This window comes from Elgaria multicarinata, chromosome 3 (genome assembly GCF_023053635.1).
Source record: "Elgaria multicarinata webbii isolate HBS135686 ecotype San Diego chromosome 3, rElgMul1.1.pri, whole genome shotgun sequence".
NCBI lineage: Eukaryota > Metazoa > Chordata > Lepidosauria > Squamata > Anguidae > Elgaria > Elgaria multicarinata.
Window position 1 is genome coordinate 63,580,325 of NC_086173.1, and position 11,901 is coordinate 63,592,225.

Sequence of the window (11,901 nt, forward strand, 5' to 3'; positions counted from 1 at the left end):
ACACACACACACTGCTTTGGGGGAAATGTGCATATTTTTGTAGCCTTTGAAGCTGTAACCTGAGCCCACATCATACCTGTTTTAGAGCTTGCCCAGAGGGGATCTGTACTGTCCACCAATTTCCCCTGCCCTCCCTCCCATCCTCCTTTTCCTTCCACTATGGCAATCCTTGACATCATCATCATCATTATTATTATTATTATTATTATTATTATTATTATTTCTATACCGCTCCATAGCCAAAGCTCTCTGGGCGGTTTACAAAAGATTAAAACATTAAGCATTAAAATTGATAAAATTTAAAATCATAAACATGGAAAACAGACAGCATACAAAGATAACATACATTTAAAAACAACTTCGAACTCTAAGCCAAACCTAAAGATAGATCTGGGATTGATTAAAAACTCAATGAATGCTGCTAAATGCCTGGGAGAAGAGAAAAGTCTTGACCTGGCGCTGAAAAGATTATAATGTTGGCGCCAGGCTGGCCTCATCGGGGAGATCATTCCATAAGACCACCACTGAGAAGGCCCTCTCCCTTGTTGTCAACAGATTGTAAACACAATCAGAATAAAATGTGAAAAGAAATGCGTGCTACCTTGCATAGTTTATTTCTATTACAGACCCCGGAGAGGAGAAATGTATCTTATTCCTAAATACATGTTTACTCCTTAGTAAGTCACAGTGATTGATGTTCATGGGATTTACTTCGAAGTATGTATGCTTAGGATTGTAACTTTAGTGTTAGGCGCCTGACAAGATGCATAATTAATCCCGTTGGTAGTAAGAGTGACGATGGCACTGGTACTAGAAGGTGCAGCCCACCTTAGAATTGCCTTCTTAGGTTCCGTTTTAAGGCTACTATAGCTTTGTTATGGCAGGAAGAAGCCTTGTACAGAACACAGAACTGAAAACAAGAGCCTTTCTTCTATTTTGTGTCAAGCGAGCTTTGCGCAAAATATGCTGTTCAAATCAGTAGGCACTACATGTGCACGTGCATTTTTTTTTTTTAAAAAAAGAACTTTAATTTATTGGGGAGGCAAGGGGCAAGTCAATGGTGTAAATGAGGTATAAACAATGGAAGAAACAGGAAGATTGGGGAGAGGTGGGCAGCTGGCCATGGGAGAGGAACAAAGTAACTCTGAAACAGTGGAACTGGCTCCTTAGCCACCTCTGTTCCATAGGCACCATTTAAATGTTTTGTAGTCTTTCCCCTGAAATTAGAAGAGCAAAATACTTAATTGTTTTAAAGGAAATTTGCAGGATATTGAATTTTGTGCACGATACAGGTTTCTGGTTTCTTTTTCTAGCACCTACCTGTGGATGTGTAGAATGCACTTGCACAGGCTTGAGCATTACAGCAGACTGCAGCAGCAGTATAAGCCTTTTGTAAATCATAGAATCATAGAATAGCAGAGTTGGAAGGGGCCTACAAGGCCATCGAGTCCAACCCCCTGCTCAATGCAGGAATCCACCCTAAAGCATCCCTGACAGATGGTTGTCCAGCTGCCCCATGAAGGCCTCTAGTGTGGGAGAGCCCACACCCTCCCTAGGTAACTGATTCCACCGTCGCACTGCTCTAACAGTCAGGAAGTTTTTCCTGATGTCCAGCCGGAATCTGGCTTCCTTTAACTTGAGCCCGTTATTCCGTGTCCTGCACTCTGGGAGGATCGAGAAGAGATCCTGGCCCTCCTCTGTGTGACAACCTTTTAAGTATTTGAAGAGTGCTATCATGTCTCCCCTCAATCTTCTCTTCTCCAGGCTAAACATGCCCAGTTCTTTCAGTCTCTCTTCATAGGGCTTTGTTTCTAGACCTCTGATCATCCTGGTTGCCCTCTTCTGAACACGCTCCAGCTTGTCTGCGTCCTTCTTGAATTGTGGAGCCCAGAACTGGACGCAATACTCTAGATGAGGCCTAACCAGGGCCGATCAATCAATGGGAGAGCTGTGGCCTGGGACCTGCAGGGATGGAGGTGGGAGCAAAGCAAGACTGGCTAGGGCTCTTAGTTGTTTCTGCACTTGATTACAGGATAACTCGAATCTGTACATGGTGATGGAATACATCCCAGGTGGCGAGATGTTCTCCCACCTACGACGGATTGGCAGGTTCAGGTGAGTGTACTCTCCCATCACTGGAAGGGCCGGGTGGTGCTCTGTTGGTTATGGGAACGAAGGAACTGGATGTGGTTTTTCCGGTGCTTGTTTCCCAGCAGAGGGGAGGGATTGCTGGTTTCTCTTATCCTGCGCTTAAGGCAAGGGTGGGCAACAACTTGTGGCCCCCCAGATGTTTGGCCACGATGTCTCACTGCTGGGTGTGCTGGCTAGGGCTGATGGGAGTTGCAGACCAAAACAGCTGGAGAGTCACAAGTTGCCTGCTCCTGCTTAAGGTCAAGTGGGGATAACCTTCCAATTTCAGCATGCCTTACTCACTTCTGGTACAGTTTGGGGAAGAATCTAAGGAGAGGATGGAGGATGCATTTACTTTGACATTAATATGTGCTCCTGAGTAGGAAGGCAGTGACTCTCGGGAACAGCTCTGTGCTTTCAGAGTGTGTGACAATGATCTGAATTCCTGATGCTTCTCATTAATATTCGTGGATAGTCATCCAGGCATGATGGGACCACAGTTGCTGGGTGCTTTTCATCAAGGGACAGTTGTTTGAGAGACTGGTGCTTTCGGTATAGATTAGAGAGTGTCAGAATAAGGAAAGAGCTTCTGTGTGTGTTTAGCCCAGAGTTGGCCTCCATAAGAAGTTTGATTTAAGTTCTAGCTGAAGACTGAAGGTCCTATTGAACACATGTGGAAGACTGACTCACTGGGACTGGATCATGGGGAGGAGTGAAGGTGAAGGTCTAACTGATGTTGGTTGAAGGTAGCTTATGAAAATGCCTCCCCCAACCCCCGTTTTGTTTTTCTGCAGTGAACCTCATGCCCGGTTCTATGCGGCTCAGATTGTGCTGACTTTTGAGTACCTGCACTCACTAGATCTCATCTATCGCGACTTGAAGCCTGAGAACCTCCTCATCGACCAGCAGGGCTACATTGAGGTATTGCTGCTTCCATCTATTCCGTGAGCTCCTGCTGTCCAGCACTGTTGGAGTTCCTGCCCTTTCCAGCTTGTCCAGGCATACAGTTTCTTTCCCCAAACATCTGAAACGATTAACATGTTTAGGAATGACCAACTTTTGCCAAGTATAATTAATCGCTTATGAAAACGATGGAACTGCCAAAAACAATTGAGAGGGCATTTCGTTCTATCATTTGTGTTCAATTAAAAGGAAATGCAGCACTTCAACAAAAGTCCAAGAAAACAAAACAAAAACCATTCCTGTGCCTGTTTAACCAAATGTGTTCCAAAGAACCAGATGTTACACTTTTTCCAGTCCCTGGAAAATATAGATGTTCAGAAAACATAGCAGCTATTGGCATTTGCTCTTAGAAAGAGAGATTTCCCTTTGAAAAGCAAACCCACCCGAAACATCACCTCCGCCCATGCTGGGCTTGTGGTTAGTGTGCTTCTCCACCACTTGATTTGTACCAAACCTCATCCGTTCCCCTTTTATCTCCAGGTGACAGATTTTGGCTTTGCCAAACGAGTGAAAGGCCGAACATGGACTCTCTGTGGGACTCCAGAATATCTGGCTCCTGAAATCATTCTGAGCAAGGTGAGTTACCTGTACCCAGGGACAATGTCTAATGCCTTGATCAGCCACGGAGGAGGCCTATCTTGCGCGATGCCCTGCCATTTCTTATACCCCACAGCTAAGTGCCACTCATCCTTGGCGTTTGTGATCTGAGCCTGTTTTCCTGTTGCAGGGATATAACAAAGCTGTGGACTGGTGGGCCCTGGGTGTCCTCATCTACGAGATGGCAGCTGGCTACCCTCCATTCTTCGCAGACCAGCCCATTCAGATCTATGAGAAAATTGTCTCTGGGAAGGTAATATATATTTCAGCAGAGAGGCTTGCATGCGGTACAGGATATTACACCCAAATATGATAAGATAGATAGTGATCATCTTGTGCATGGAGAAGAATGCAGCCCTTGAGTTGAGGGGCACCGGAGAAGCTGCCAATCCCTGCCTCTCTTTCAATTTTGTTGTCGAGTGCAGCCATTCCTAATGTGCAGTGAGGCATGGGCAAGCCCTTTACCTGCCAGGTGAATGCTGGAGTAGATAATATTAAAGCTAGTCCTCACTGAGGAGAATAAATGACTAGAAAGCAATTTCTACAGGCTAAGTGGAATAGAGACTTCCTGAGAGTAGAGTTCCAGCATGGATTCACATGGAATGCTGGGCCTGTGTTTGTTTTACCCTATGCTTAAGTGGTTCCTGGAAGTCATAGGATAGTATTAGGCCAAATGACTCAGTTGGGTCTTTAAACGATCTGAGAAAAGCAAGGTGGAGATGGCCTGCTGAGGATTAAAGGGTAAGTAGGGTAAAATCAGGGAAAGGGGCAGGTGTGCAGCTGATTGTCACTGCAACGGTAAAGCTAAATTGTAATGTGTCCCTTTAGGCCACAGGGCAGCATCAGATAGGGTCTCTCTACCAAAATTAGTGAATCCCCCTGCAGTTCTTAAAGAAAAAAGTGGATGTCAGAAGAACATCCTCTGCCACCCACCCCATAAACAACAAATGAGCAAAAGTACTGGGGATCAAGAGTTGTACGTGCGTGTTGTCATCCCTTGAAAGCAAGAGGGCAAGTAGGTGAGTGCTAGCTTTCAGCTAGCCAGGACTGGGACTTACCAGGTTTCTCAGACGATGCTTTCTGAGTCTAGACTTCTTTCTCTTCTTCCGCCCCATCCACTTTCCCTATGAATTTTCAAAGGACCATACTTATAGACTTCGATATTTCACATGAAACAACTGGTACTAGATACTATTTGGGTCAGGATATTAAGCCAGGAGCAGCACTGATCCTACATTTTTTTCAACAGCTCTTAAACTTAGTGGGTCAGGTCATTTGATCAAAATAAGCCACTATGGCCTGTTGTGAGCTATGGTGTGTGTTGGGCATGATTTGCATGATCACTGTCGAACTGCAGCTTATCTTATCATCTGAATCCAGGCAGCATGGCCCTACAACAACCCATTGGTTATTATATGCAATCAAACAACTGGTGAAGCCAGTTTGCATGATTGAACAGCCCACTGTGGCTCATTTATTCTTTTACGCCAGGGTGGGCTCGGCCACCCATTTTGAATATTCAAGGCATAGCTTGTCATGTTGTCCAAATCCAAGTGCCAGGGGTAGTGTGTGGTTTAAACAACCCTCGCATAACCCATGGTCTGTTTTAGGGTTATGAGAGGGTTGTTTAACACTCGCATAACCCACCACCACCACACAACAAGCTGCAGCTTAAATATTCGTAAACTGCTTGGCACGTGTCATAACCCACTGTGACTTAAAGAAGCATGGTGGGCAACAGTGACAGTACGAACCAGGTCAGAGTAGATTGCCTTCTGTTACGTTAAGTATATCATTCTGCCTGGGTTCGTATAATCACGGAGGGAAAATAAATCACCACGGCTTATTTTCCCACTCTGTGTGAGCTGGTAGCAAGCCACCTAATTAGCATAATTACCCGTGCTGAGTGTGGGTTTTCATGATGTCTGAACTCAGCAAGGGTGGGTGGCTGACGTTTACAAACCACCCTGAAAAGCATGGCTTTTTCTAGGGCTGTTCTCAGGTTTCAGGGGGGGTTGTAAACCACCCCAGCCAGCTACCCTTGCTAGGCGCGTACGTCACGACAATGCTGCCCCTGCCGAGGGTAATTGTGCTAATTAGGTGGCTTGCAATCGGCACATGTGGGGAGAGAAAATAAACCACCGTGATTGGGCACCTGCCGAGGGCCACACCCCAGCGGAGGCTCACTGACAAAAGTCCTTGGAGTTGTTCCTCCTCTTCACCATGGCCCGGACAACAATGGTGGTGAGTTTGAGGCGGAGCAGATGCCGCTGCCTATTTGCTCACTGGCTCTCTGCCTATTGAGCAAGAAAGTGGCAACAATGATGGGAAAGAGGATGAGGAGCAATGTCAGCTGGTGACCATGGTGGTGAGAAGGCAGGTTCACTGAAGCAAGGGGCCCATGGAGGGTTCTTGCCCAAGTGCTCTCAAAAACCTGAAGACAACACTGTGATAATGGCTCAACCTAGTCAGTGTGTTGTAGTGGTTAGAGAGTTGGCTTAGTACTGGGAAGACCCAGGTACAAATTCCCGTGCAGCTATGAAGCATACTGCATGACCTTGGCCCTTTCTACACCTAAGGATTATCCCAGGAAAATGGAGGGATCGTCCCTGCCTGCTCCCGGGATCCCCTGTGTGTCATTTGGATGCACAGGAAGGATCCCAGGACAATCCCATGTAGAAACGGCCCTTGGATCAGTCACTCTAGGCTCATCTACACCAAGCAGGATATTGCACTATGAAAGTGGTATGAAAGCGGTATATAAAAGGCAGGAGCCACACTACTGCTTTATAGCGGTATTGAAGTGCACTGCAGGGTCTACACTACTGCTTTATAGTGGTACTGAAGCGCACTGACAACTGCTGGGGCCCATGGCACATCTACACCAAGCAGGATATAACACTATGAAAGTGGTATATGGTATGTGTCCATGGGCCCCAACAGTTGTCAGTGCAGTTCAATACCTCTATAAAGCAGTAGTGTGGCTCCTGCCTTTAATATATCGCTTTCATAGTAGAATATCCTGCTTGGTGTAGATGAGCCCTCTGTCTCAGCCTAACCTGTCTCACAGGGTTGATGTGAGAATAAATGGGGGGGGGGAGCATGTATGTTTTTCCCCCTCTTTAATAAAAGTTCTACTAGTTTATTGACTAAGGCTAGAAAGCAGGTCATGATCTTGAGGGTTATATTATTTATAAACCCTTTTGTTCACTATACCAGTGAACTAGCAGAGTTGCAGCGGTTCTTAACTATGAAAGTCAGCAAAGACCAAATTAACTTCAAGACAGAGTCTATTTTGTTTGGTACAAAAATAAAGTATTTTACTGATAGAAAATAACACAGTTTATGGCAATACAAATTTACACCAACATACTCACACACTTGGTCATACACGTTACAGCAGGGCTCACATCAGCAGAGAGGGAATATTTTAATCTGGTTACAAAGCTCCAAAACTCTCTTTATATACACTTCCCTGAACAAATGATGAAACCACTAATCGGCAATGGCAAGACAATTAGACTTTTGCATCATCCCAATAATTCAATAAAGTCCACCTGCAAACTTGACCTTTAAGCTGATTGACTGATGCTGAGTCTTCAGTTTCTTCCAGGTTTTGCAGGCTTGTACAAAGATATGGAAATCACAAAAAACCAGTCCTAATTCAGGCCTCCAACACATGATCCTATTTGGTGCATTTCCTACCACGGTCAAGTTCAATACATGATTACAACTTGGGGGCCCATTCTGCTGCAGCAGACCGACCATGTCTGTTGCCTTGAGTTCCTTGTTTAAAATATATTAATATTTTAAATAATTCCTAAAGGATCATAGCGAAAAGTTTAGGATTTGAGTCAGTTTCGCTTCTCAGAAAGAAAGTGATCTGGTTTCACACCTCTGTGAGGAGGCTTTGGCCCCCAGCTTAGGGAAGCCGACCATGAAATTATGATTGAAGATTAAAAATGGGCAGTCATGATGGCAGTGCAGCACAGATCCCCCAGCAGAATGAGTGATGATTAGCCATTGGGAGGAGTTGGATCTTCCTGTAAGGGAATATTACATGCCCTCCTTAAAAAAGAAATAGAATGTGGCTATATGTTGCTCATTACTAGATTAATTGAAAAGAATTCACCGACTTAGTGATCCTAAAGATCATATTTGATCTTGGTGGATTGGTCTTGTTATGTAAAATTCTCAGTTTAAGATAAACTGATCGAATGAATATACACAAATACAAGGCACATCTGCACTACAAATTCAAAGCACTTCAAATACTTTACACTACAAATTCAAATTGGTTTATCATTTCCCACCATCTCTCCAAAGAAATGTCTGGGTTTTCCTTGGGGGATCTCCATCGCCTCACAGAACTGCAATGCCTAATATTATTTAGCTGGCAACCATGGCAGTTAAGCCTCTTTAAAAACTCTGAAGTAGACCTGCACGCAGCCTAATGCTACATTTCTAATCTAGTTTGTGATTTGCCTTAATCTGTTAAAATCATCTGTAGGAATCTACAGCCTGTTAACCTTCCAATTTATTTTTTTACGAAAGATTCGTTACAGCTAGTATCTTTGCCAGTGTTTTTTTTCTTAGAAAAAGATCTCTTTGGGATCCTTAGGCTCAGAAGTCCGGATCCCAGCCTTTTAAAACTACTAGTCAACCTGAATTTACCTTTAGATGAAAGGTGGTATCCAGAAGCAAGCACAAACAGCACCAGAGTTATTTTTTTTTTTTAAAGAATCTCCTTACTCCCTGCTTCTCTTGCCAAATTGCTTTTTAACTTCCTTCTTGGTACTTAAAAAGTGTGTGAGTGTGTGTGTGTGTGTGTGTGTGTGTGTGTGTTTCAGCAGCTCCTCAAACTGAGCACACGTTGTGCCTTTTTTACACCTTAGTTGGCCGCAAGGCAAAACCTTCCATGAACAGAGAAGCCAACTTCTGCAAGTTCACCAGGTGTAGAATAAATTATGCCGGTTACATGCGTTATGGAAATGTATAATTTATTTGTTCTGATCAATCACTTAAATTTGATTCGAGATAGTTTTTCAGTATAATATAACGGGAATCAGCATGTTGCCACTTGTTAACAATGCCACTCCTGCTGTGCTGGAGATTCTGTCTTGATTAAAATAGAACAGGTTAGTGGGATTTCTTTTTACTAGAATCCAAGATTAATCAGCCAGAGCCAGGTGAAAGAGTTAAAGAATTCTGAGTCCTGGGATTTTTTTGTTTGAGTACCAGAATTGAACAGAGCTACAGTCCTCCTACATAAAAGTGAGCTCCTGTTTGCCCCTCCAACTTTATTTACATAATATGGGGCAGGGGCGGGGAGTCACATGGTTGCCGTTGTTAAACAATTGGGAGTGAGAAATCCTTGCCAATTTATTTATTTATTTATTACATTTTTATACCGCCCAATAGCCAAAGCTCTCTGGGTGGTTCACAAAAATTAAAACCATGAGGAACATGATAAAACAACCAATATTCTACAAACCCAAATACAAATACAACATAAAAAACACAACCAGGATAAAACCACACAGCGGAAATTGATATAGGATTAAAATACAGAATTAAAACAGCAAAATTTAAATTTAAGTTAAATTAGGTGTTAAAATACTGAGAAAATAAAAAGGTCTTCAGCTGGCGACGAAAAGAATACAGTGTAGGCACCAGGCAGACCTCTCTGGGGAGCTTGTTCCACAGCCGGGGTGCCACAACAGAGAAGGCCCTCTTCCTAGTAGCCACCTGCCTTACTTCCTTTGGCAGGGGCTCATGGAGAGGGGATCCATCCCTGTGGATGATCTTAATGTCCGGGCAGGTACATATGGGAGGAGGCGTTCCTTCAAATAACCTGGCCCCAAGCCTTTTAGGGCTTTTTATGTTAGTACCAGCACTTTGAATTGGGCCCAGGCCTGGACTGGCAGCCAATGAAGTTGTAAAAGGACTGGCGTGATGTGGTCTCACTGGCCAGTCCCTGTTAGTAAATGGGCTGCCCTGTTTTGTACCAGCTGAAGTTTCTGGACCGTTTTCAAAGGCAGCCCCACGTATAACGCATTGCAGTAATCCAAACGAGAGGTTATCAAAGCATGGATAACTGTAGTTAGGCTATCTCCGTCCAGATAAGGGCGTAGTTGGTATATCAGCCTAAGCTGATAAAATCTACTGTGAATCAGCTAGAGATTTACCTGTAGATTCCTACACTGAATGGTAGTTGGAAGCAGAGGAATGGAACCCTTAAGATAGATCGTTAGGTTGTACGATTTTGAGGTGAAGTGTTTGAATAAGAGAGAGGATATTGTCTTCTGTTGGTCACTAAAAGTCTTCCTTGGGCCCCTCTTATGTTTAGAGTGTTTAGTAAAAATCATTCGTACCTTTCTGTCTTTGAATCTACAAGAGCCCGAAGTTCTTATAAGAATAAAATCTGCAACGTTGAGGAATCTGCAAGATGCGCTTGATAACCGACCTGAGATTAGGGATGTGAAGGCCTGGAAAAACCCAGAAAAAAAACTTCCCCTCCATTTTTTCCCAAAGCCTTTTTTGGTTTTTTTTCCAAAAAATTGGAAAAATTGAACAAATGAGGAATAAATGGATTATGGAATGTTTTATTTTAGCATGATGAATAAAATGTTTAAGACAGAAATAATTTTCTTTGTTACTAATGTTGATGGTTTCTTCTGTTGTTTTTTAATTGTTTTTCGCCCTCATAAATTGGCAAAACCAAAGAGGTTCCTTATAGTTCAGGTGTTCCGTATGGTTCAGGAGCTTGTAGCTCCATTTGTTACAAAAAATAAAATAAAAAAGTAAATTCAATTTGGAATAATTGTTTGAATACACTGTATTTTTAATATACCAAATGTGATAATTTTATTGCAAATTTTATTTCTTTCAATCTGTAAAAAGTGCTAATATTGCATTTTTTTCAATTTCCCTGAAAATTTCCATTACCCCCCCCCCAAAAAAACAACAACAACAACATTGTGGTGTGAGTGTGAACCATTTCCCCTCCATGGCTTCAAAATTTCTGGAAATTTTACATCTGATCCCAGTTTTGTGGTAAATATTGCAATTGCAGACATGCATTGAATTAGTCTTATTGGCTACAGCGCATAATGGATCTCACTACTTGCCTACTTCTGTGGCTGTCAGATTTCTCCTGAAGACGGAACAATTAACCTGTTGTTGACTTCTGCACCCAGGTTCGTTTCCCATCTCACTTCAGCTCAGACCTGAAAGACCTGTTGCGTAACCTGCTCCAGGTAGACCTCACCAAACGCTTTGGCAACCTTAAAAACGGAGTCAACGACATCAAGAACCACAAGTGGTTTGCTACCACTGATTGGATTGCTATCTACCAGCGGAAGGTAAGCAGCAGTGCAGCAGGGTACATGGCTGACTGTAGCAGCCCACACACTTCCTTCCAAAGCAGAGATTTGCACTTACTATATTGCCAGAAAAGTAACGTCAAATGCCTGCTGGGCTTTGTGCTACTATGCACACACATGCAAGCACGCACACATCAGCTTCTTGAACCACGAAGTACTCCGCAACATAAATGCATACGTTGCACGTCACAAAGGGCGGTGTAAACAATGCCCTCACCAGACAGACTGTGCATAAAGTAAGTATTACTGGTTCCGCAGATGCTGTAGAGCAGCCTTCTCCAACCTGATGTCTTCCAGAGGTGTTGGACTACAACTCCCAGCATTCCTGACCATTGGCCATGCTAGCTATGGCTGATGGGAGAAGTCCAAAATATCTGGAGGGTACCAGGTTGGGGCAGATTGCCGTCATTAGCAATGTCTGATCTTGGAGCTGATCTCATGGTGCTCAGTTAGTCCTGGGATAAAGCCCACTGCTGCCTCTGTGCTGATAATTAGTGGCTATTAGATAGATTAGACTTGTCCTTCATGAATTCGAACATTTCAGACATGCAGCTACATTTATTAATGGCATCAGGGTGCTAAAACCTCCTCAGGTAGTACGTTGCATCCCATGGTTTAAGCCAAGCTAGTCAAACGTGTAAACGCAACTGCAAGTAGAACATGACAAGACGGGAGAGATCAGGAATAATTTTACATGGAAACAGGATGCTGCTGCAGGACTGGAATACGTAATGTACTGGATTGATCATTCTTGTGATCAATTTAATTCTGCAAACAACAACACACACACACACCCAAAACGCAGTCCAATAGTTTGGCTGATTTC

At 43.5% G+C, this 11,901-nt stretch overlaps 1 protein-coding gene across 3 annotated transcripts in view; it reads left to right on the top strand.

Moving 5' to 3' along the window:
* The window catches only part of PRKACA (protein kinase cAMP-activated catalytic subunit alpha), a 68,078-nt gene that overhangs the window by 52,848 nt on the left and 3,329 nt on the right, over positions 1 to 11,901 (top strand). For all 3 annotated transcript variants that reach the window (XM_063120501.1, XM_063120500.1, XM_063120502.1), the window contains exons 5-9: positions 2,033 to 2,115; positions 2,925 to 3,051; positions 3,574 to 3,669; positions 3,821 to 3,943; positions 10,890 to 11,054. In XM_063120501.1, the coding sequence (XP_062976571.1) occupies positions 2,033 to 2,115; positions 2,925 to 3,051; positions 3,574 to 3,669; positions 3,821 to 3,943; positions 10,890 to 11,054 (594 nt within the window). The remainder of the gene's footprint in view (positions 1 to 2,032; positions 2,116 to 2,924; positions 3,052 to 3,573; positions 3,670 to 3,820; positions 3,944 to 10,889; positions 11,055 to 11,901) is intronic.